Consider the following 26531-nt stretch of genomic DNA (forward strand, 5'->3'; position numbering starts at 1 on the left):
CAGCTTAAAATAATGGGTTATAAAATATTATTTGCAAGCCTTGTGGTAACCTCAAATCAAAAAACATACAATAGATACACAAAAAATAAAAAGCAAAGAGTTAAAACATGTCACCAGAGAAAATCATCTTCACTAAAAGGAAGACAGAAAAGAAGGAAGAGGAGACCAGAAAACAAGTAACTAAACGGCAGAAGTAAGTCATTATGTATCAATAATAACACAATAATAACACAAATGAACTAAACTCTGCAATCAAAAGACATAGAGTGGCTGAATGAAGGAAAAAACAAGACTCAATGATATGTTGCCCACAAGAAACAAACCACCTATAAAGACACACATAGACTGAAAATAAATGGATGGAGAAAGATACTCCACAGAAACCGAAAAAGAGCAGAAGTAGCTCTACTTAGAAAAAATAGATTTCAAGACAAAAACTATAAAAAGAAAGAAAAAAGGTCACTATACAATGATAAAAAGGTCAATTCAGCAAGAGGATACAACAATTGTAAATATATATATATATACCCAATACTGGAGTACCCATATATATAAATAAAATATTATTAGAGCTAATAAGAGATATATACCCTAATATGACAATAGCTAGAGATTTCAACACCCTATTTTCAGCATTGGATAGATCTTCCAGACAGAAAATCAACAAAGAAATATCAGAATTACTCTGCACTATATACTAAATGGGCCTAACAGATAATTATAGAACATTTCATCCAATGGCTGCCGAATACACATTCTTCTCCTCAGCATGTGGATCATTCACAAATATAGACCATATGTTAAAACATAAAACAAATCTTTAAAAATTCAAAAAAATGAAATTATATCAAGTATCTTCTCTGACCACAACACTATAAAACTAGAAATCAATAACGAGAGGTATTTTGGAAACTATACAAACACATAGAAATTAAACAATATGCTCCTCAATTACCGATGAGTCAAGAAAGAAATTAAAAGGGAAGTTGAAAAATGTCTTGAAACAAATAAAAATGGAAACACAACATACCAAAACTTATGGGATACAGTGAAAGTAGTACTAAGAGGAAAGTTTATAGCAATAAGTGCCCACATCAAAAAAAAATGGAAAAGCTTCAAATAAACAACCTAATGATGCATCTTAAGGAACTAGAAAAGCAAGAGCAAATCAAAACCAAAATTAGTAGAAGAAAATAAATAATAAAGATCAGAGCAGAAATAAGTGAAATTGAAATGAAGAAAACAAAAGATCAATGAAACAAAAGGTTATTTTAAAAGATCAAAAAACTGGACAAACATTTAGTCAGATTAACTAAGAAAAAAAGAGAGAAGACCCAAGTAAATAAGATCAGAGATGAAAAAGGAGACATAACAACTGATACCACAGAAATTCAAAGGATCATTAGTGGCTACTATGAGCAACTATATGCCAATAAATTAGAAAACCTAAAAGAAATGGACAAATTTCTACACACAACCTACAAAGATTGAATCATGCAGAAATACAAAACTTGAACACACCAGTAACAAGTAATGAGACAGAAGCTGTAATAAAAAGTTTCCTAGCATAGAAAAGCCCAGGAGCTGTGGTTTCACTGCTGAATTTTACCAAACATTTAAAGAAGAACTAACACCAATCCTACTCAAACTACTCCAGAAAATAGAGGCAGAGGGAATACTTCTGAACTCATTTCATAAGGCCAGTATTACCCTGGAGCAAAAACCAGAAAAAGGCACATCAAAAGAAAGAAAGAAAGAAACTACAGGCCAGTATATCTGATGAACATTGATGCAAAAATCCTCAACAAAATTCTAAAAAACCAAATTCAGCAACACACTAAAAAGGTCATTCATCATGACAAAGTGGGATTTATCCCAGAAATGCAAGGATGGTCCTACATATGCAAATCAATCAATGTGATACACCATATCAACAAAATGAAGGACAAAACCCACATGATTGTTTCAGTTGATGCTAAAAAAAATTTTATAAAATTCAACATCACTTCATGGTAAAAACTCTTAAAAACTGGGGATAGAAGGAACATACTTCAACACAATAAAAGCTGTATATGACAGACTCACAGCTAGTATCATGCTGAATGGGAAAAAAACTGAAAGCCTTTCCTCTAAGATCTGGAACACAACAAGGATGCCCACTTTCACCACTGTTATTCAACATAGTACTGGAAGTCCTAGCCAGAGCAATTAGATAAGAGAAAGCAATTTAAAAAATCTAAATTGGAAAGGAAGAAATCAAATTATCCTCGTTTGCAGATGATATGATCTTATATTTGGAAAAAACTAGACTCCACAAGAAAAAAAAAAAAAGATTAGAACTGATAAGTTCAGTAAAGTTGCAGGATACAAAATTAACATACATAAGTCAGTAGCATTTCTATATGCCAACATCAAACAACCTGAAAAAGAAATTAAGGGCTGGGTGCAGTGGCTCACACCTGTAATCCCAGCACTGGGAGGCCGAGGTGGGTGGATCACGAGGTCAGGAGATCGAGACCATCCTGGTTAACATGGTGAAACCCCATCTCTACTAAAAATACAAAAAATTAGCTAGGCGTGGTGGCACACACCTGTAATCCCAGCTACTCAGGAGGCTGAGGCAGGAGTATTGCTTGAACCTGGGAGGCGGAGGTTGCAGTGAGCAGAGGTTGCGCCACTGCACTCCAGCCTGGGTGACAGAGGGAGACTCTTGTCTCCAAAAAAAAAAAAGGAATTAAGAAAGCAATCCTATTTACAAAAGCTACAAATAAAATGCAATACCTTAGAATTAGCTTAACCAAAAAAGTGAAAGATCTCTACAATGAAAACTATAAAACCTGCATGCAACCAATTGAAGAGGACACAAAAAATGGAAAGAGGTTCCATGTTCATGGATTGGAAAATCAATATTTTAAAACTGTCCACACTACTCAAAGCGATCTACAGATTCTATGCAATCTCTATCCAAACACCAGTGGCATTCTTCACAGAAAAAGAAAAAATGGTCCTAAAATTTATGTGGAACCACAAAAGACCTAGAATAGCCAAAGCTATCATGAGCAAAAAGAACAAAACTGGAGGAATCACATTACTTGACTTCAAATTATACTACAGAGCTATAGTAATGAAAACAGCATGGTACTGGCACAAAAACAGAAACAAAACAGGCAGACATAAAAACAGGCAGCAATAAAGATGTCCTTTGAAACCATTGAAAACAAAGACACAATGTACCCAAATCTTTGGGATACACTTAAAGCCGTGTCTAGGGGAAATTTATAGCACTAAATGCCCACAAGAGAAAGCAGGAAAGATCTAAGATTGATACTGTAACATCAAAATTAAAAGAACAAAAGCTATAAATTAAAATTAAGAGAAGCAAGAGCAAACAAATTCAAAAGCTAGCAGAAGACAAGAAATAACTAAGATCAGACCAGAACTGAAGGAGATAGAGACATGAAAAACCCTTTTAAAAATCAATGAATCCAGGTACTGGTTTTTTTAAAAGATCAACAAAATAGATAGACCACTAGCCAGACTAATAAAGAAGAAAAGAGGCCAGGCACGGTGGCTCAGGCTTGTAATCCCGACACTTTGGGAGGCCAAGGCGGGTGGACCACGAGGTCAGGAGTTTGGGACCAGCCTGAACATGGTGAAACCCCATCTCTACTAAAAATACAAAAATTAGCCAGGCGTGGTGGTGCATGCCTGTAATCCCAGCTACTTGGGAGGCTGAGGCAGGAGAATCTCTTCAACCCAGGAGGCAGAGGTTGCAGTGAGCTGAGATTGCACCATTGTACTCCAGCCTGCATGACAGACCGAGACTCTGTCAAAAAAAAAAAAAAAAAAAAGAAGAAGAAGAAAAGAGAGAAGAGTCAAACAGACACGGTAAAAAAAAAAAAAAAGGATAAAGGGGATATCACCACTGATCCCACAAACATACAAACTACTAACAGAGAATACTATAAAAACCTCTATGCAAATAAACTAGAAAATCAAGAAGAAATGGATAAATTCCTGGACACATACACTCTCCCAAGTCTAAACCAGGAAGAAGTCAAATCTCTGAATAGACCAATAATAAGTTCTGAAATTGAGGCAGTAATTAATAGCCTACCAATCAGACAAAGTAAAAGTCCAGGACCAGAGGGATTCACAGCTGAATTCTACCAGAGGTACAAAGAGGAGCTGGTACCATTCCTTCTAAAACTATTCCAAACAATTGAAAGAGAGAGAATTCTCCCTAACTCATTTTAGGAGGCCAACATCATCCTGATTCCAAAACCTAGCAGAGACACAACAAAAAAAGAAAATTTCAGGCCAATATCCCTGATGAACATCGATGTGAAAATCCTCAATAAAATACTGGCAAACCAAATCCAGCAGCACATCAAAAAGCTTATCCACCACGATCAAGTGGGCTTCATACCTGGGATGCAAGGCTGGCTCAACATACACAAATCAATAAATGTAATACATCACATAAACAGAACCAATGACAAAAACCACATGATTATCTCAATAGATGTAGAAAAGGCCTTCGACAAAATTCAACACCCCATCGTGCTAAAAACTCTCAATAAACTAGGTATTGATGAAACTCATCTCAAAATAATAAGAGCTATTTATGACAAACCCACAGCCAATATCATACTGAATGGGCAAAAACTGGAAGCATTCCCTTTGAAAACTGGCACAAGACAAGGATGCCCGTCTCTCACCACTCCTATTCAACATAGTATTGGAAGTTCTCGCCAGGGCAATCAGGCAAGAGAAAGAAATAAAGAGTATTCAATAGGAAAAGAGGAAGCCAAATTGTCTCTGTTTGCAGATGACATTATTGTATATTTAGAAAATATCTCAGCCCAAAATCATCTCAGCCCAAAATCTCCTTAAGCTGATAAGCAACTTCAGCAATGTCTCAGGATACAAAATCACTGTGTAAAAATAACAAGCATTCCTATACACCAATAACAGACAAACAGAGAGCCAAATCATGAGAGAACTCCCATTCACAATTGCTACAAAGAGAATAAAATATCTAGGAATACAACTTACAAGGTATGTGAAGGACCTCTTCAAGGAGAACTACAAGCTACTGCTCAAGGAAATGAGAGGACACAAATAAATGGAAAAACATTCCATGCTCATGGATAGGAATAATTAATATCATGAAAATGGCCATACTGCCCAAAGTAATTTATAGATTCAATACTATTCCCATCAAACTACCATTGACATTCTTCACAGAATTAGAAAAAACTACTTTAAATTTCACATGGAACCAAAAAAGAGCCCGCATAGCCAAGACAATCTTAAGCAAAAAGAACAAAGCTGGAGGCATCACGCTACCTGACTTCAAACTATGCTACAAGCCTACAGTAACCAAAACAGCATGGTACTGGTACCAAAACAGATATATAGACCAATGGAACAGAATAGAGGCCTCAGAAATAACACCACACATCTACAACCACCTGACCTTTGACAAATCTGACACACACAAGCAATGGAGAAAGCATTCCCTATTTAATAAATGGTGTTGGGAAAACTGGCTAGCCATATGCAGAAAACATGCCGCAATGTATGTTTATTGTGGCACTATTCACAATAGCAAAGACTTGGAACCAACCCAAATGCCCATCAATGATAGACTGGAAAAAGAAAATGTGGCACATATACACCATGGAATACTATGCAGCCATAAAAAGGATGAGTTCATGTCCTTTGCATGGACATGGATGAAGCTGGAAACCATCATTGTCAGCAAACTAACACAAGGACAGAAAACCAAACACCGCATGTTCTCACTCATAAGTGGCAGTTGAACAATGAGAACACATGGACACAGGGAGGGGAACATCACACACTGGGGCCTGTCGGGGGTGGGGGGCTAGGGGAGGGATAGCATTAGGAGAAATACCTAATGTAGATGATGGGTTGATGGGTGCAGCAAACCACCATGGCACGTGTATACCTATGTAACAAACCGCCATGTTCTGCACATGTACCCCAGAACTTAAAGTTTAATAATAAAAAAAACTAAAAATAGAACTACCATATGATCCAGCAATCCCACTGCTAGATATATATCCAAAAGAAATCAGTATATCAAAGAAATATCTGCACTCCCATGTTTTTCACAGCACTATTCATAATAGCCAAGACTTAGAAGCAAACTGAGTATCCATCAACAGACGAATGGATAAAGATAATGCAGTACATATACACAATGGAGTACTACTCAGCCATTAAAAAGAATGAGATCTTGCCATTTGTAACAACGTGGATGGAACTGGAGGTCATTATGTTAAGTGAAGTAAACCAGGCACAGAAAGTCAAACTTTGCTTGTTCTCACTTATTTGGGACCTAAAGAGTTTAAAAAATTGAAATCCTGGAGATAGAGAGTAGAATGATTGTTACCAGAGGCTGGGAATGGTAGTGAGGGGAGGGGAAAGTGGGAATGGTTAATGGGTATGGGTACAAAAATATAGTTAGAATGAATAAGATCTAGTATTTGACAGCACAACAGGGTGATTATAGTCAATAATAATTTTTGTTTTTTTGAGATAGAGTCTCCCTCTGTCACCCAGGCTGAAGTGCCGTGGCGTGACCTCAGCTCACTGCAACCTCCACCTCCCTGGTTCAAGCAATTCCCCTGCCTCAGCCTCCCAAGTAGCTGCAATTACAGGTGCATGCCACCATGCCCAGCTAATTTTTTTGTATTTTTAGTAGAGATGGGGTTTCACCATGTTGGCTGGACTGGTCTTGAACTCCTGACCTCAGGCAATCCACCTGTCTCGGCCTCCCAAAGTGCTGGAATTACAGGCCATGAGCCACCATGCCTGGCCAGTCAATAATAATTTATTGTATATTTTCAAATAACTAAGAGTATAATTTGATTGTTTGTAACACAAAGAAAGGGCAAATGCTTGAGGATATGGGTACCCCATTTACCCTGAAGTGATTGTTGTACATTTTATGCCAGTATCAAAATATCTCTTGTACTTCATAAACATATACACCTACTATGTACCCACTAGATTTTTTTTTTTTTTTTTTTTTTTTTTAAGACAGAGTCTTGCTCTGTCACCCAGGCTGGAGTGCGGTGGCGCCATCTCAGCTCACTGCAAGCTCCACCTCCTGGGTTCAAGCCATTCTCCTGCCTCAGCCTCCCAAGTAGCTGGGACTACAGATGCCCACCACCACACCCAGCTAATTTTTTTATTTTTTTTAGTAGAGATGGGGTTTCACCATGTTAGCCAGGATGGTCTCGATCTCCCGACCTCATGATCCACCCACCTCGGCCTCCCAAAGTGCTGGGATTACAGGCGTGAGCCACCGCACCCAGCCTAAATTTTGTAAAATAGTCTTTTAAAGGTAACTAAGATATCAAGATGATATCTCCACCACTGCATGTTCTGCTACTTTCAGACTAAAATCCACACCATACCTGTGTAGTGTTGAAAAGGCAGAATATGTAGCTGAAGACGATCCTGATGCTATCATCATTAACTAGCATCAGGTATGCCAGAATCCAGGTAATTCCAAAAACAACTGCAACAGATAATGTGCTAACAATCTTCTTCATGGATGAAACTTTTTTTGTGCTAGGTGAAAGAAAACAAGAAAAATAATGTGGTTCATTAGGGTTTTACATATCAATGTCATTACTACTCTCCTATTTAGAATGCATATTCAAATGCCCATCTACATTGTTCACTTAACAATATTATGCCCCAGGTGAAAAAATGATGCTAAGTCTTACATCACTCTGGAGAAAATCTGATTTAGCAAGCTAAAGCTTTTAATTTTAAAAATTTTAAAAATTTTAAAAATTTTGAATACATTGATACTTGTTTAAAACTTCAGGCAAACACAGCTCCTTAATACTACAGCAGGCAAATTTCAAGAACCAACTTCTTCATTGAAATGGAATTTTCATTTTGTGAGTATTACTACAGATCAGCCAAATGGAGGAATCCCCTTTTTTGGCACCTGGGACCTTCCTGAGCCTTAAGTTGATGAGGGAGAGAAAGGTTAGTTAGATGCAGAGTGATCTTCTTCCTCCTGTGGAAAGTCTATGCCCCTGGATCCTGGGCTTGGCCATGTGACTTACTTTGGCCAGTGGGACATTAGCAAATTTATCAGAGACTTGAAAGCATCTGTTTATTAATTTGCCTTCCCTCACTCCTCTTTAGAACCCTGAGACCACTATGTTAAGAAGCTTGGGATGGTTTAATGGCAGATGAGAGACTATGTGGAGCAGAGATGAGCTTTCCCAACTGAACAGTTGCTACTAAAACCAACCAAACACCAACCACCAGACATAAAAGTGAGTCATGAAGGATTCAAGACGGTCAAACAGGAATAGCACTGGTCTGCAGCTCCCAGCAAGACCGACGCAGAAGGCAGATGATTTCTGCATTTTCAGTGTAGGTACCGGTTCATCTCACTGGGACTGACTGGGCAGTGGGTGCAGCCCATGGAGGGTGAGCCGAAGCAGGGTGGGGTGTCACCTCACCTGGGAAGCGCAAGGGGTTGGGGAATTTTCTCCCCTACCCAAGGAAAGCTGTGAGGGTCCCAGCCTGAGGAACTCCCACACAGATACTGCACTTGTCCCACGGTCTTTGAAACTCGCAAACCAGGAGATTCCCTATGGTGCCTGCCCCACCAGGGCCCTAGGTTTCAAGCACAAAACTGGGCGGCCAATTGGGCAGACACTGAACTAGCTGCAGGAGCTCTTTTTTTTTTCTTTTCATACCCTGGTGGCACCAGAAACACTTTTACACTGTTGGTGGGAGTGTAAATTAGTTCAACCATTGTGAAAGATTGTGTGGCAATCCCTCAAGGGTCTAGAACTAGAAATACAATTTGACCCAGCAATCCCATTACTGGGCGTATGCCCAAAGGATTCTAAATCATTCTACGATAAAGACATATGCACACATATGTTTATTGCAGCACTATTCACAATAGCAAAGACTTGGAACCAACCCAAATGTCCATCAATGATAGACTGGATTAAGAAAATGCAGCACATATACACCATGGAATACTATGCAGCCATAAAAAAGGATGAGTTCATGTCCTTTGCATGGACATGGATGAAGCTGGAAACCATCATTCTCAGCAAGCTATCACAAGATCACAAAACCAAATACTGCATGTTCTCACTCATAGGTGGGAGTTGAACAATGAGAGCACATGGACACAGGGAGGGAACATCACACACCGGGGCCTGTCGTGGTGGGGGGCTAGGGGAGGGATAACATTAGGAGAAATACCTAATGTAGGTGACGGATTAATGGGTGCAGCAAACCACCATGGCACATGTATACCTACGTAACAAACCTGCACGTTCTGCACATGCAACCCAGAACTTAAAGTATAATAATAATCATAAAAATTAACCAGGTGTGGTGGCGGATGCCTGTAATCCTAGCTACTTGGGAGGCTGTGGCAGAGAATTGCCTGAACCCAGGAGGCAGAGGTTGCAGTGGCCGAGATCACGCCACTGCACTCCAGCCTGGGCAACAGAGCGAGACTCCATCTCAAAAAAAAAAAAAAAAAAAAGTGAGTCATCCTGGATCATTAATAAGCATCCAAGCCAGTCAAGACAGAACTACCCAGCCAGCACTCAACTCATGGTAAATAATAAACATTTGTCATTTTTCACCATTAAGTTTTGGGGCAATTTGTTACGTACCTACTGAACACATGAAAGTTACTTGTTAAACAATTAAATCACAGTCTGCTTGTCATTATAACTAGGCCAATTTATGAACCATGTCTATCAATCAACATTTAGCAATACAAATCTGATTGGTATCTGTGGCCAAACATGACAATTTTTGTATGAAGGAAATATATCCTAATTTGCAATTAGGCAAAGAAGCCTTTACCAAGGTTTTTCTGCATTGCTATTAGACATACTATTTTTGCTTTCCACTCTCACCACTTATGTTCAGTAAACATACTTTTAATGTTTATCAGTGATAATATTTTTACCGTATTTCTCCTTAATATGAACTACCATTCATATAGGAAGAATGATACTTAACCTTGATCTGTAAAGTACATATTTAAGATGCAGTCCCACTAGAAAACGGTGCCCAAGTGAAGGCAACAGGCCGCTGACGGCGGAAAAGAAATGAGTGAGTCTTTGGTGGTTTTGATGTTGCTGAAGATTTAGTGGAAAAGCTGAGAAAGTTTCGTTTTCACAAAGAAATGAACAATGCTGCTATTATAATGAAGACTGACAAGGATAAACACCTGGTGGTGCTGGATGAGGAGCTTGAGGGTATTTCTCCAGATGAACTTAAAGATGAACTACCTGAACGACAACCTTGTTTCATTGTGTATAGTTATAAATATCAACATAATGGATGGGAGAGTTCCATATCCTCTGTGCTTTATTTTCTCCAGTCCTGTTGGATGTAAGCCTGAACAACAAATGATATATGCTGGCAGTAAGAATAAGCTAGTCCAGACAGCTGAACTAACCAAGGTATTTGAAATAAGAAATACGGAAGACCTGACTGAAGAATGGTTATGTGAGAAACTTGGATTTTTCCACTAATGTGAACTTCTGTGTTTCTAAAGTATTTATGTATTAACCCTACCATACTGGAGCCAGACATAAATACTTATTTGTGTCTAAAAATGCATTGTTACTTACAGTTTGTTTCTGCAGTAAAGAAAAATTCTTCATTTGTGCGAAGTTTGATCAAAGAGGAAATCATCTTCAGAGTAATGAAACTTTGTACAGCGTTTCCTAATATTGGTAATTATTAGGTGGATTACTTTTCTCCATGGACTTTTTGCACTCTTGTGACTAATTTCTATAATTTATGGTTCAGAATTTGTTACTATTTACAGACACCATTGGAATGTGGATATATTAGATTGTGAGAGACAACAGTTGCCTCCTTTTGACAAATACTGGATATTAGCAGTTTATTTATGAAAATAGCGTATTATCACTTATCAAATCATTGAAATTGATTTGGGGTCAAAGACTTGAGTGACCCAGTATTGAGCCATGAATAATTTACTGTAGTGTAACCTGCATTACAAGTACATTGATCAGTTCTGCATCTTGTTTGGTTTCCTGTATCTTTTTAATCAAGTCTAGAAACTATGTTCATCAATTACTAATTTTTAAGGTTGGGGAGTTAGATTTTATGATGGAATTATGACTGTTAGCTTTTCTCCTTAAGGAAAATAGCATCTTAGTCTTAGAAATTGGTGGGTTGTAATAATCAGGGCTTCATTCCTTTTACGTCATTTCTAAACAGGTTTGCATCTAGGTTAATAACACTTCATTTATAAAGCACCGCTTAATGTCCTGTGAACACTAATTATTTTAAATGTGTTAATACTGTGCCTTTGATTTGTTAGCTTTAAAGTTAGTTTAAGACTTTTACACTGCCAGTATTCCAGATTTGGTGAAATTAATACTTTTTTAAAGAGTCCAAATAAAATAATTTTCTAATGCGTATATCTGAAATTTATAATAAAATCAACTTCATATTTTAAAAATTCTGACTATCTGCTTGCATTGGTGAATACATGGCAGTCGAGAGTTAAAACTTTGGGTATACTTGTGATTAGTTTTGTGCCATAGGAAAAAATTAACTTAAAACTTTGGCCATAGTTAATAACGTTAAAACATCAATATCACGTCTTATATCCTAATGGTCAGAAGATATTCTGAACTGGATGCTTGAATAGTTAACTAAACCAGTCTTGTTAGATGATGGTATTCTTGGCATAAAGCAAGGATTCTGTTATCTGGCATACTTATAAAAACAAATATATAAGTAACCATTGAACATTAATTTGATAATAGGTCTAGAGACTCTGAAGACTAACCAAATTTGGTGAGTGAATTCTTATATTAAGAACATCTTAGTCATCTCAAAACTAGCAAAATTTAAATTTTGGCATGTTTTCCATTCATATGTTCTTTGTATTTTATTTTTGAGGTTTCTGTGAGAAGTAAAGATGGAATTTTCATGATATTGAATAGAACATCTTCTGTTCTCAACCTTGGCTTCACTAATTTAGAAGTCAGGAAGCAATAGAAAGTTAGTTGGAGATGAGGAACTTCTAGAGTAGGTGTTTGTTTTGGTTCTTGGAGGGAAAAGAATCATTATTCCAATTTCCAGAGAGAGAGAAAACCCACCCAGGAAGTTTAAGAATTCTTTAAACAGGTATTTTGATATTGGATAATAACATGCATATAATTCTGTAGAAATGCAAATGTAATCCAAGTGAGTGGAGAGTGTTTTTAATGTTTTTGAATGAAGGAAATGAGGTTTTGTTTCACCTGGTTTGCAGCAATAAGAGAAACTAGTGATGCAATAATGTATTTTTAAATGAAGTTCCTTATTTTTTCTTGCATGTTTTAGTTTTATTTTTAAATTTGGAGGTCCTCCATAATGTCAGATAATATTGACCTGCCACACATTAGAACTCTTAGTTCCCCTACTCTCTTTAACAGGAGCGAAGAGCTGTGATAAACCATGCTTTTTTGAGCTTGCCTGACTCCTAGTCAATAACATGTTTTTTGCAACACAACAGATTGAGGCTAAAGGATCAGTAGAACATTTTTATTTTATCTGTTCTATGGGGAGATTTACAAATCCCGTGCTCTAAAATGTTCTCAAACATTTGTATAGATTTCCCTTTCATCTTACTAAATTTTGCATTGTTCTTTTCAAGTATATTTCCTATTTAGTGTCTTTTTTCTGCCATCCCCCGAATAATAACTCCAGGTTTCATAATTCCAGTTTTTACATTCCGTGTCTTTCTGGTACAACCATTCCCATTCAGCCTTAATCATTCTTTCCTTTTTGGCAGCAACTTTTTTCCTGGGACCCTCCTTCATGGTCTTCTAAGTCAGCGTTAGTTTTGAAATTGTTGGCCCTGCATAAGTTCTGCATAGCATCTAATGTCAAAATAAAATCAACTGGCAATCACAGTATTATTAAGTGTGGTTTCCATGACAACAAAAACACATATGAAGAAAACTTCTCAGGTTACTATGCTGAAATTCCAAAATGTCTGAGTTTTGAGTAGTGATCACTTTGTTCTGGTGTTGATGTTATTATATTAGGAAAAAAGTTGGATGACTGCTTTTGTTTAATTGACTTCTAAAATAAATGTTCAAATTGTCTAGTTCTAAAAGTTTACTAAATGCCTAGTGCAGTTAAATATACTGTTAAGGGCGTGTTGCTAAATTTTTTTACTGTCATTACTAAATAATCTGTGTGGCAAAATGTGTGTCAGCACTTTTCCCTCCCTTTTTATCTCCTATTTTCAGGAGTCAAATGTAGCCATAAACTGTATCCTTGTCTGACACTTTAGCTAAAAATTTCCAGTTAGGGGAGTTTATTGCCAAATTAAATTTGGCTGTTTCCCCCCAACCCATATAGATATTAAGGAAGGTGTACTTAAAAAAATGTTTGAACTACTTTTAAAACCTGAGCAATGTCATTAATCCATATGTGGACTAGTGATGAATAGATATTTTCATAAAAGTTTAAATGCTGATATTTGGTGGAAGTAGAGGGTAACTTGCATTCTATAAATTCAAGTGTTCTTACTGTGGTTGCTTTCCCTATTTGTTCAATAAACTGATAATACTGGAATCTATAGAGTTTGAGCCATTACAACTTCTGTGAGGATGTGTTTCAAACATTTCTGGACAAATCTTATTTTGTATTTCTGAAAGAATGTAATAATCTTCTAGGCCACTTAAAACCAATGGTCCCAAGCTGAATATTCTTGAGAAATCTGTTTTTATTATGCCATTTGACATTTCAAATCAGTGCTTATAAACAGTAATCTTGTGACAGAAATTGTATTTTCTTGCTTTTTGGAGTATAATTCATGTAAATATAATTACTTGAATATTGTTTGAGATCATTAACATGCCAGGGCAGTTCCCACTGATTTCGATGGTCCAAAATAATCTCATTCAGGGGGCTTGAAACATTAATGGTTTAGTCTTGTGAATTTTAACAGTTCTCTGTCTTCATTTAAAAAAACCAACAACTGGCACAATTTCTTAAGCTGTGGCTTCAGTCTCTGCTAGTTCATATTGCATGTTTATTTTGGACAGTCTTTTGTTAAGCATGGTGCTTGTACTGGTTTAAATAAAATGTTAACATTAAAAGAAAAAAAAGATATAGTCCCACTAAAGATGGTGGCTTTTACTCATCTGGTATTACTAAGTGGACCTATTTGTAAGCTTGCTATAAGCTCACAGATGTGCTTGCTTTTATTAAGTCTACTTACTATATGAGCAAAATCTTATAGAATTAAATCTGAACTCATAGTCTCATTAGCACTGTATTCCAATCAATTTATGCTATGGAGATGGGGTCAGGAGGGGTAGAGTATATGTGTTTAATAGTTTCTGCTTTTTGTCTCTCCAACTGAATGCTCTTGTTTTATATCAGGGATGACAATGAAAATGCTTTTTGGAGCCAGAAAGTTATAGAAAGGAGAGAAGCAGTACAGATGGGAACTGGTAAATCAGAAAGCACATGACCCCCGCAGGGAATGTCAGCTTAGAGTGGCCAGATATTCCAATTTTTTCAAGAGAAAATTCAATTCTTTTTTTTTTTGAGATGGAGTTTCACTCTTGTTGCCCAGGCTGGAGTGCAATGGCGCAATCTCAGCTCACCACAACCTCCACCTCCCGGGTTCAAGCGATTCTCCTGCCTCAGCCTCCCGAGTAGTTGGGATTACAGGCATGTGCCACCACACCAGGCTAATTTTGTATTTTTAGTAGAGATGGGGTTTCTCCATGTTGGTCAGGCTGGTCTCAAACTACCAAGCTCAGGTGATCCACCCACCTCGGCCTCCCAAAGTTCTGGGATTACAGGCATGAGCCATTGCGTCCTGCTGAAAATTTAATTTTTAAGTGAGCTCTCCAAATTTTTATATGTTTGCCACTAATTTAAAAAATTTAAGGCTGGGCACAGTGGCTCATGCCTGTAATCTCAGCACTTTGGGAGGCCAACTGGGGAGGATCACTTGAGCCCAGGAGCTCAGTACCAGCCTCTTTTTTACAGAGACTATATCGCTATAAAAAATAGAAAAAGATTAGCTAGGCATGGTAGTGTGTGCCTGTAGTCCTAGCTACTCTGGAGGCTGAGGGGAGAGGATCACTTGAGTCCAGGAAGTCGAGGCTGCATTGAGCTGTGATCGTGCCACTGCACTCCAGCCTGGATGGCAGAGCAAGACCCTGTCTCGAAAAATAATAATAAAATAAATAAGAAATTTTAGTGCTATTGTGTAATTCAAGCAATACACGTAAAATATAGCCAACAGGTACTGGACTGTATTAATAAAATGAAAATCCAGGTACCGGCATTTCCCCACAACCCTCTCATTTCTTTAATTATCCAAATATGATTTCTTGAATATTTAGGATAAGGGAAGAAAATTTTTTTTCTTGAAGTCTAGGTTTAGTTTTTAGTTGATCCTCGCTTTGTTGAATCCACAGATGTGGAAACCCAGGATATTGAGAGCAGACTGTACTGATGTGAGAAGACAAGAAGATTCACTTTCTGAGTCAAAGTGTAAGAGAAAAATCTCTCCTGCAAACCACATAGCCCTGCCATTGTCTGAGTTTGAAAGCTTCTGAAACTGTGGATGTGTTATGGTGCTGTGTTAAGTGCTGGATGAGCCTTGCCTGGCAGCTTCCAATTCATTGGGAATCTTACCTTGTCAGGTTCTGGTTATTCTTCCATAGCACTTTTACTGAGATTATGATAAATATAAAAACATTGCTGATGAGGATAATGGTTACAGGTACGATGAATGACCACAACAGTGGACTTTTTATAACACCATTGGGTTCTGGAATTGCCAGCCAGCAGCTGTGGAGGAAAAAAAAATTACTTCAGCAGACTAAGAAAGGTATACATACTGGTTCTTTGTGCTATTAACACTATTGACATTCACTCAACTGAAAGATCTGCTAAAAATTAACATCCCTCTGCATTTTATACATTTGAGATGACTTATGACTTTCAAGAATTCTACCCACTAGAAAAGTGAAATAATATACTATAACTTTAAACTGTCTCCTATTGATGGGCATTTTTTTTTTTTTGAGACTGAGTCTCGCTCTGTCGCCCAGGCTGGAGTGCAGTGGCGCAACCTCGGCTCACTGCAAGCTCCGCCTCCTGGGTTCACGCCATTCTCCTGCCTCAGCCTCCCGAGTAGCTGGGACTACAGGCACCCACCACCACGCCCGGCTAATTTTTTTGTATTTTTTTTTTTAGTAGAGACGGAGTTTCACCGTGTTAGCCAGGATGGTCTCGATCTGACCTCGTGATCCACCCGCCTCAGCTTCCCAAAGTGCTGGGATTACAGGCGTGAGCCACTGCGCCCGGCCTTGATGGGCATTTTTTAATATTAATGTTTAAAAAGAGTTTGAAAAAGTTATTTGACCTCACTGTACCTGTTTTGTGTTTGTTTTGTGGGGTTTGTTTTGTTTTGTTTTGTTTTTTGGTGGTGGTGGTTGTAGTGGTGTTTTTTTCTCATCTGAGGTGAGAATAATAGTAACCACCTACTGGCATTGTTGAAAGAATTAATTAATTCATTTAATAAATATTTACAGAGTACATATTATGTGCTAGACACTGTTTTAGACACCAAGGTATCAGCAGTGGACAAAACAAAAATCCCTTCTTTAGTGAGGTTACATTCTAGTGCAGAGAAATAGATAAAACAAAGTAAATAAAATACACAATATGTCAGACGGTGACAAATGCCATGGAGAAAAAGTAAATCAGGTAATGAGAGTAGAAATTACTGTGTATATGTGTGTGGAGGGGAGGGGTGTTTCATTTTAAATAGAGTGGTCAGGGAAAACCTCATGGAAAAAAGCTGTATTTGAGCAAAGACCTGAAGTAGATGATGGGGAAGGGTGTTCCAGGCAGAAATCACATCAAGTGCAAAGGCCCTGAGGTGACAGCTTAAGGAAGAAAAAAAGGCTAGTGTGGCTGAACCACAGTAAGTGGATAAGGTTAGTGGAAAGATACAAATTATGTAGGAGCTTTGTGGATGATTGCTTGTACCCTAGACAAGATGGAGAGACATGACATGATCTGTCTTGAGTTTTAAAAGCATTACTCCAGGTGCAGTGATGAGAGAACAGCATGAGCAAAAGTAGGAAATATTAGGTTGGTACAAAAGTAATGGCAAAAACTGCAATTACTTTTGCACCAACCTAACAGCTAGGAGTCTATTGCAATAATATGGGTAGTTTGGACCAGGAGAGGAGATGTTAAGAAATAGTCTGATTCCTGATATATTTAAAAGTAAAGCAAAATAATTTAATGATGGGTTGGATGTGGTATGTAGGGGAATTAAGAAGGACTCCAAAATCTGATCACCTAGAAGGATAGAATTACTATTAACTGGGGAAGACGATGAGATGAGCAGGTTTGGGAGGGAAGATGAGGAGGTGTCTATTAAACAGTCAAGTAGAGGTGTCAGGTAGACCATTACATATTACAATGATGTGAGAAGCTATGGCACATATTTGGCATTCAATTAATTTTATTTTCTTTCCCCTGGAGTTTTGTAAAACACCATTACTATACACTCGAAAGGATTTCTAAATTTTTTTTGCATTGGAATAGTTTTAATTTAAATTATTGGAAATCATATTTCTAATCTGAATGACCTAGGAGGAAACTGAGATGATGTTCTATTCTCTATAACGAATTTAAAAATGCAAAGGCATGCTTGCCTCTAACAGATACAATAATAAGTCCTTCCATAAATAAAATAGTGCCAAGTTTATCTTCAGGATGGTGGAGGTTGATCTGACAAATAGCTATGGACTTGAGGTCTGGAGAGCATTATAACTGGGTACAGATGAAGTGTTTAACTCCTTAGTTTGCCATGGAACATAGGGAAAGAAAGCTTCAGTGTAAAACCAATACTTGAAAAATTTCCCCCCAATTATAATTCCCCATGTTAACCTCAACCCTTTGGGAATGTCTGAAACGGCCTACATGGTAGTGGTACAGAGAACTGGGGGTAGAGCATTAAAGAGGAATGTGGCCTGCCCTACATTCACCCTGTAACTGGGTCTATGCAGAGACAGCAGTACTTCAGGTAACTGGGTCAGGGATTTCAGGATGATTGGCAGAACTGGGAGCAACAGGGGAGTGCACAGGCTCTTGAGGAGCAACTGCTAGGAGAATAACTCAGGAAAACCAAAAATAATCCCTCCTGAGTCTCAATACATCCTGAAGAAATGTGGCCCTTGATGGCATGTGTGTAGGGTGGAAGGTGGGGGAGAAAGTCCAGGAGGAGGCAGATGCTTATGTCACACATCCTTTCCTCTCTCCCCAGCTTCTCTTATTATCAGTTGCCTCGTATCTTCCCCAACAACTAACACCGTAATCAGGAAAGGAGCTGCCCTTAATTATTTATAGCTCAGTGTGAATACATTGAAGTCAGTTGGCTTCTTTCTTCTGAAGACTTTTAAAGGAGTGAGTCTAGCCCTGTGCCTGGGTTAACACCAATTAATAATGCAATTTGAAGTGAATTACCTCCCCTGTGAGATATTTGCATCTTGGGTATCCCTAATTAGATATTTCTACTCGTGGCGTTAAAATTTTAAAACCTAAAACGATATTTAACCATAATCAAACTTAGTGTCTGGGAGCATGAAATAAGGCAAGGCAGCCAGCTCCCCAGCCTACAGTTGAGCATGATCAGCCCTGGGAAAGAGGTGAGTTCCCTGACACCACAGCCTTCCCTTGGTGTACTTGCCCATTTCCAAAAGTTTTGCTCTCATTTGTGTTGGTTTGGGACTGCAGGTGGAATTTGGAGATAAGAATAGTTAGATTTATAAAATGAGAAGGGAAGACAAATTGAAGAGCAGTTGCCATTTGGTAGCAAAAATGCATACAAAGAGTTGAGTCTCAGTTCAGCTCCACTTTCTTTTCTCCCCCACACAAAAAAAGCAAATGTCATACAGTCAGATGCTTCTGTTACAACAGTTAATTATTCACACTGGAATCACAGGAAGAATTTGTTATGTATGATAAATCATCATGAAATATTCATTAAAATCATATCAACATAGAACTGGTTTATATGAGTGAGACATATAGAGAGTGTTCAAGTTATTAAATGTTTTCATACTTGATTGATCCCTTGAAGTAACCCCAGAACAGGAATTACTATTATTATTATTCCCATTTTCTGGATGAGAAAACTAAGACATAGGATTACTAAGGATAATACCTATTGTATTATGATTTTCAGATTTAATGAAAGAAGACAAATTCAACATAAGAAAGTTCACATTTATAAATTTCGAAGTTGATTACTTGCTTTACAAAAGGACTTATGGGAAATCTCCATGTCATCACATTTAAAATACAATGTGTTCTTTGAGAATTTCAAATGTCTACCACTAAACACGACAATTATAAAGTGAAATGCAAATTACAGTGACACTTGGAGTCAATATCACTGAACAGTTACACTTTTAGGTCAAACAATTGGACATTTAAAAAAATATAAACTCACATTTTCTCTTGCCGGTAGTCTAATTCCCATTGTGGATTCTTTCCATTCTGAGAATAAATAACTCCCACTGTTATAGCCACTACTATAGCTGGGACTCCTATGTGATAAAGAGAGGCACAGAATTATGATTTATCCAGACTTGGATTAATTATAAAAGACCATACATGAATTATACATCTGACCCTCTTCAGGATGTATGTTGTTTTCACTATGGACAAAATACAAAGTGATCCTACAGATGTGGGTTGACAGTGGACATAATTTTTCTCCAAGTGTTTTCCCTTCCCTTTTAGTGATGGCTCTACATGGCAATCCTATTTCCGGTTTCTTTGTAACTCTTACCAGAATTGTCATGTTTCAGTGGCATAGTTCCTCTGTCACTTGAATACATTTAAATTTAGATATCCCTAAAACAAGTCTTCCTTTGCTGGAACCCAATAAATTTTTCAAATATTTTTGCTTAAAGAGTCACTCTGATTGTCTTTCTTGAAACATTTCTTTTAAAGTAGCTGGAAGTTAATTATTTGTGGCCTAAATCTCAAATCAAATTAATAAAAAGAGATGTTAAAGGAAGTTAACATTTTTAAGTTAGTTAAGTTAGTTTATGATGTATCTCGTACTCTTGCCTTTATCGCATCTGCCTCCTTCACTGGAATATAAGCTACTAGACAGAAAGTATTCTTAGCAATCACTATATTTTCTATCTCCTCTTAATTACGTCAAGGCCTTGGACTATTAGGCCTTCAATAAGTGTTTAAATTAAATGATTTCCACAAAATTAAATTCCTGAGAAAGGGGAGATGCAAACACTTACCCCATCCAATTAATGAGATGAAAAGAATGAAACGCTGAGGAAGAGGTTTCATGGTCCTTATTAGAAGGAAATAGAGCTGTGCAGCGCTGAGTGCGTTCCAGGTAAATGTCACTAACAGAAAATAGTGCAGTAAGGCGGCAATCGCAGTGCACATGGGATTCGGGATGTTAATGGTGTCTGTCCTGGGTATGTCATTATTGTCAAAGTCAATATTATTGATGTCACCATTACTTGTCTGCAAGTTCTTATTGGAGTTTTCAATTCCAAACACAAAGAGGAGGTTGAAAATCAACATTGATATGCACAGATTGACCAAAACCCAGGTTACTGAGGTTTTTCTGACTTTCCTGAAAATAAGTAAATTAATATAAAAAATTAAATGAAACACAACAACTGCACAAAACAAACTGCAGTGAAATTTCTGGGAACAAAGAATATTATTGCCCAATGTAAGTTCAGTTCATAGCCCAGTGGGGACAGCTGGTAAATCTACCTTCTCGATTACATCAGAAAACTATACTTTCCTCTTATCATTTCCACAAAGTCATGAGTTAAAGGATACAGGTTGACGTATCTTTTCTTGAAACTGTGTTCTGATCAAAAGTGATAGCTAATCTCCAAAGATGGCCCCCAGTGAACCTTACTTCCTGGTAGGTAGCCCTGTGTAGTCCCTTCACAGTAGCCTGGCCCCTTGATTTAACTGATGAGATGCAACAGAAGGCCTGGCAGCCAAGGCCGACTTATCCATTAGACACAATAGTGCTTAGTGTTCATATCCCATAGTAATGTTTTAACTTCTTTTAGATTTAGAAGAAAAAAGAGAACTCTTAGCTTAAAGAATATTAATATATTCATCTTTGTACCAATGCAATCATAAAATAAAATTTTTAATCTTTCATTCATGAATGAAAGGTTCCACAAAGGCACAAGTGCCTGGGGAACATAAAAGTCATAACATGGCCCTCCAGGTGAGACAACCTAGTATAAAGGTGTACCGGGAGAACCTGCGCACTGGGAGGTGCGCACTGGGACCTGCGCACTGGGAGAACGGGGTGGAGCTGTGGCAAGTTCCCGCCCTTTGCAGAGGGGAGGAGCCTGGCCTCTCCTCTTCGGAGGAGGTATCCGTGGATTCAATCTGCACGGAGGGAAGCCTAGTAGCAGGACTCTCACTTTGCTGAGAGTCCTTGTTTCCCTTTTTTTTCCTTTTCACCCAATTAACCCTGTCCTTTTCACCCTTCAAAGTGTCTGTGAGCCTAATCTTCTATGGTCGTGTGACACAAGAACCCAGCTTTTAGCTGAGCAAAGGAGAAAGTCCTACAACACTGACAGCTTTTCCTTTTGTGCTCCTGGAGTTCTGAGCCACTGTGTAAAAAGCCCAGCCACCTTGCTGAAAAAAAAAAACTGCATGGAAGTCCTCTGAGACTGTATGGAGAGGGAGAAAGATGCCGCTGCCCCAGCATCCTAGGTGAACCTCCAGATGACTCTGGCCCAGCCGGCATCTGACTACAAGACTCCAGCAAGACCAGTAGAAAAATTACCCAGCTGAACCCAGACAAGCCACAAAATCATTAGAAATAATATGTGTTTCTATCCACTGAGTTTTGGGGCAGTTTTTTTAATATAACACTAGGTCATAAGTTCTACTCTAGATTTGCAAGCTTATGTGAAGGCCATCTGTAGAAGAGGCCCTATATGGAGTTTTAAAATTTTTATAATAGAAAACTCTGCACATTAGTAGATGAACTCATGTTTAAATGTAGAGAAAAAGTCTCTTGAGTTTTAAAATGTAATTTATCTTTAAAACTCACTTATAAATTTTAAAATAAGGCCAAATACAATTTTTTAATAATTTCCCATAACAGTGTAATAGCTTTAAAACAAAATTAGGTAATATTCAGCTTACTTTATGTTTAAAGAGTGAGGCTTTCATGAAGATTTAAATTAGGTAAAAATATTTTTAATTTGTTTCATGGCCTATCGTTACTGATGCTATTCTTTATAATTTAAGTAGACTAATGATTACTGTTTTTTTAAATGGTTTATACACAACAACATTTCACATATCTTTTCCGCAAGACTTTTCAGAACTTTATTTTCATCAAGAATCTCCCTAGGACTAATGTTTCAAGGACCAAGAAATTTTGGGAAATGCTTGCTGATTGTCAGATGGTCAAGATGTCCTGAACCGCACTTTGAATGTAAATTATTCCCAAGGACTGTCCCTTTATTGGAAGATATAATTTCTGGGTGTACAACCAAGTGCTCTTTAAAATTGCCTTTTTTTCCCTTCTCATGCTTACCTAATGTCTTTGCTCTAAAAGAGCAGCTGTTTCTCTTATTTTGTCTGCAGGCCGACCTTGTTTACCAGTAATCTTCAGAAGGCAGTATGAGTGAGTGTGTATGAGTGTGTGTGTGTGTATGTGTGTATGGTGTGGTGTGAGTGTATGTATGGTGTGGTGTGTGTAGTTCATGTATATATTCTGTACTAGCCCACATGTGTGTCTTCAGATTGGCAGAGAATGCAAGATTTCTCTTAATAAAGTTGATCTCAAAAGTAAGACATGATATTCTTTTTTGTACATGTATTATTTTCCGTATTGCTTAAAGGCAGATATATCCTTATATCCCCTTAAAGGCATGTTACACTTTCATGTATACTACGGCAGACAGTTCTACACCAATAAAAGTTATAAAATCTCTACTCACTACCATCTAAAGCCTTCTGGATTTTTCAGACTGCAAGACCTCTTGGAATACCATTTCCCAGGTCTATTACTGTGCCTAAAGTTCTAACCTTTAAGTACCTCTCTATTCTTAATAACTCATAATTTGATGAAGTCTATTTGCCCATTATATATTCATTATGTTTTTATGATGTTTCATCATGACCTCTCTTGATCTTTGGATTCCCACACTGAACAAAAAAGCTTTCATTCAAACAGAACTCAGTCCATCTGCTTGACATTTTAGTTGAGATTTCTGGACAATTCAAAATTTCATTAAATCTATTGAGAGGTTTAATGACCAGAACTGCAAAAAGTACTCAAAAGAATCTTTTTATATAACAGTAAGATTAGATTCTAGTTTTTAATCTAATTTTATCAATTATAATCCACAGGAAGAAGAGGTGATTTTCAAATAGCCTGGCCCTTCTTATAGATTATTACTATATAGATGCTCCTCAACTTACAATGAGATTGCATCCCAATAAACCCATCAAAAACTAAAAATATCATTTCAACTTACCATATTTTCAGTTTACAATGGGTTTATTGGGACATAACCCTATCATGAATCAAGAAACATCCTGAATGCTATCACTTTTGCACCATCTTAAAGCTGAAAAATCCTAAGTTGAACCATGGTCAGTAGGGGACTGTCTGTATTCTGTGCATTGTTATTATATGGAAGCCTGTCCAAGAACAAAGAAAATTTTATAATTTAGGATTTTAAAATCAATAAAATTTTGTCTTTATTTTTGTTTTGTTTTTTTGTCTCTTTTTTAAAAAAAATTTGTTTGAGATGTGATCTTGCTGTATTGCCCAGGCTCGTCTCAAACTCCAGGGCTCAGGCAATCCTCCTGCCTTGGCCTCCCAAAGTGCTGGAATTACAGGTGTGAGCCTCTATGCCTGGTGTTTATTTTTATTTTTGTTTCCTGATGAATTTTAGTGGCATCTATGGTTGCATAATTGTGCTAGAAAACATACTGATGAAAGAGGAAGAAAATCTGATGACAAATGAAAAGAGTGAGGTTTGGGGAAGGAAACTAGTTATGCAGCAGTTATGATTCATCCCTATGGGACCAAATAATTGTCAGTACAACTGTGGTGATGGTAGAAATACAAATAATGAGACAAATTTAAGAGGTGTTTAATTTTATATGACAAACATGTAATTTTCCTTCAAGGCACTTAACCACAATTTGTAACTACATATTCAGTTGTGTAGATATTTTTATAATGTCTGCCTTCTTCCCCCAACAGTGTATATTTCATGAGAGATGGGAGATTATCTGTCTGTTCATAGTTTTGTATTCAGCTCCTTACAACATAAGCACTCACTATAAAACTTTTAAATGAATGGCGAGAGACTCATTTAATCTGAAAAGTGGAAGAAAAGGAATCGAAAACAATTCTGGCTCTTTGGAGAAATGGCTGGTTCAGGTATGAGGCAGAGAAAGTGAAAGATGATCATTTTGCTGTGATTGAAATAAGGAAGTGACTAAAGACTGAGACATGACAAAACAACATGAAGGGGCTCCCTCTGGCTGCACTGGGAAGTATGCTTTTTACAAAAGAGTATAGCAAACAAATATAGAAAGAAAGATAGCCTAGAAAAATCACCATTTTTCAACCACTAATGTAATAATTTGTTCCAGTAAGGATGAGTAACAAGATCATTAAGTAAAAGATTTTTGGGAAACAGGATATCATGCAGCCTCAAAGTGGCACCCCACGAGTCATCTATTATTTACACAGGGAAAAAATGTGGAAATCTGGCAGACATCAGTTTAAACGAGGAATCAAACTTACAGCCAACAATAATGGGACAAACTGATCTGCACTTCTTGTTGAGTCACACTAAAAAAAATATCCATGATTGCAGTATTCCCACCAAAAATAATTAACCTGCATCTCTTCATGAGGAAAATTTCAGACAAATCTTCATTGTGGAACATTTTTCAAAGTAACTGGCCTGGATGCTTGAAAAATTTCAATGTCATGAAAGACCAAACAAACATGAAATGCGAAGTTGACAGAGGAAACACACAGTAAACAGAGTAAATTAATAAATGAACAAGCTTCTAAAAGATCGCAGGCAGTTAAAAAAAATGTAGCATGTGACAAAAAATAATGAATGGGATACAAAATTGGACCTCGAATGAAGGGGTCAAGGTGGAGAGAAGTATTTGTTTATAGGTCATTATTTAAAATTAGACTTTAAAGTATGGGATTCAAAAACTTTCACCATTTGAAAACTCTATATATTTTTGAAAAACGTTTCACCATTTGAAAGCTTGATATATTTTTTAAATTACTTTTTTTAAAAATCGCTGTTTGCAATGTCTCTTGCCTTTGCAAATACGAATTGATAGGCATGGTTCTGTTCAACACTAAGGAATTATAGCATTAATGAGCTGCAGGACCACATAAATTTTACATGACAAACTTGTAAACAAGTGGTGTATAATTTTCTTTCAAGGCACTTGCCACAATTTGTAATTACATATTTTTTTGTGTGTATTTCTTAGCCTTTCCAGGCCTGAATGTCCTCCTCTGTCAGACAAGAACCTCTCTGAGTTCTTGTCTAGTTCAAAGATACTATATTCTTATGAGAATTCTCAGAGTAAATTATATCAAGATAGCAATTTCTCTTCTGAAAAGAGCCTGCTTCTACTCTTACCTGGTGACAATCTGAAATATAACTGTGAGAGCCAGACCAGTAACAGACAGTGCACATCCAACGTTGGATAATATGTCAAGTGATTTCGGGTATTGATAATCCTTCTTGAAAGTCTGAAAAACAAGTTAAGACTCATATTTTTAAATAATCATCCCTGAAATGTTAATGAAAGTCAACATCACAGAGTTACATGGGTCAAAATAACCAGACGGTGGCCAGATATATCTTCCTTTTGTAAAGCTCTTGATATATTAAAAAGTGAAATACATCAACCCCTTATTGCTGAGCAGTTTACCTGAAGTGTACAGGCTTGAGAATAATTACCTAACTAATTCAGTTAGGGAAAAATATACAGTCACACCTTGGTATTTGCAGGGGGACTGGTTTCAGGACAACTTGCAGATGCCAAAAGCCATGCATCTTCAAGTCCTGCAGTTGGTCCTGTGGAACCTGCTGATGTGGAAAGCTGACCTCCATATACCAGTTTTACACTCTGAAAATACTGTGTTATTTTCCATCTATGTTTCCTTGTGGATGCAGAACCTGCCAATGTGGAGGGCAGACTTTTTTATTGAAAACAATCCACATATTAAGTGGACCCACACTGTCCCATGTGGTTCACAAGTCAACTATTTATACTTTTCCTTGATGTCTAAAATCAAAATTGTTTGAATTAGATCTAAATTGTCAAAAGTTGCCTCACTTATTCATGACATTATTTTTATGTGTAAC

General features: G+C 37.3%; 1 protein-coding gene and 1 pseudogene across 2 annotated transcripts in view; one reads left to right on the plus strand and one right to left on the minus strand.

Moving 5' to 3' along the window:
- The window catches only part of ADGRG7 (adhesion G protein-coupled receptor G7), an 83791-nt gene that overhangs the window by 16802 nt on the left and 40458 nt on the right, over window positions 1-26531 (minus strand). For both annotated transcript variants that reach the window (XM_024245292.3, XM_054551616.2), the window contains 5 exons: window positions 25800-25912; window positions 20397-20743; window positions 19583-19679; window positions 15745-15900; window positions 7455-7611 (listed from right to left, as the gene is read on the minus strand). In XM_024245292.3, coding sequence (XP_024101060.3) covers window positions 7455-7611; window positions 15745-15900; window positions 19583-19679; window positions 20397-20743; window positions 25800-25912 — 870 coding nt within the window. The remainder of the gene's footprint in view (window positions 1-7454; window positions 7612-15744; window positions 15901-19582; window positions 19680-20396; window positions 20744-25799; window positions 25913-26531) is intronic.
- On the plus strand, window positions 10155-10616 carry LOC100431727 (glia maturation factor beta-like; annotated as a pseudogene).

Source organism: Pongo abelii, chromosome 2, assembly GCF_028885655.2.
Source record: "Pongo abelii isolate AG06213 chromosome 2, NHGRI_mPonAbe1-v2.0_pri, whole genome shotgun sequence".
NCBI classification, from domain to species: domain Eukaryota; kingdom Metazoa; phylum Chordata; class Mammalia; order Primates; family Hominidae; genus Pongo; species Pongo abelii.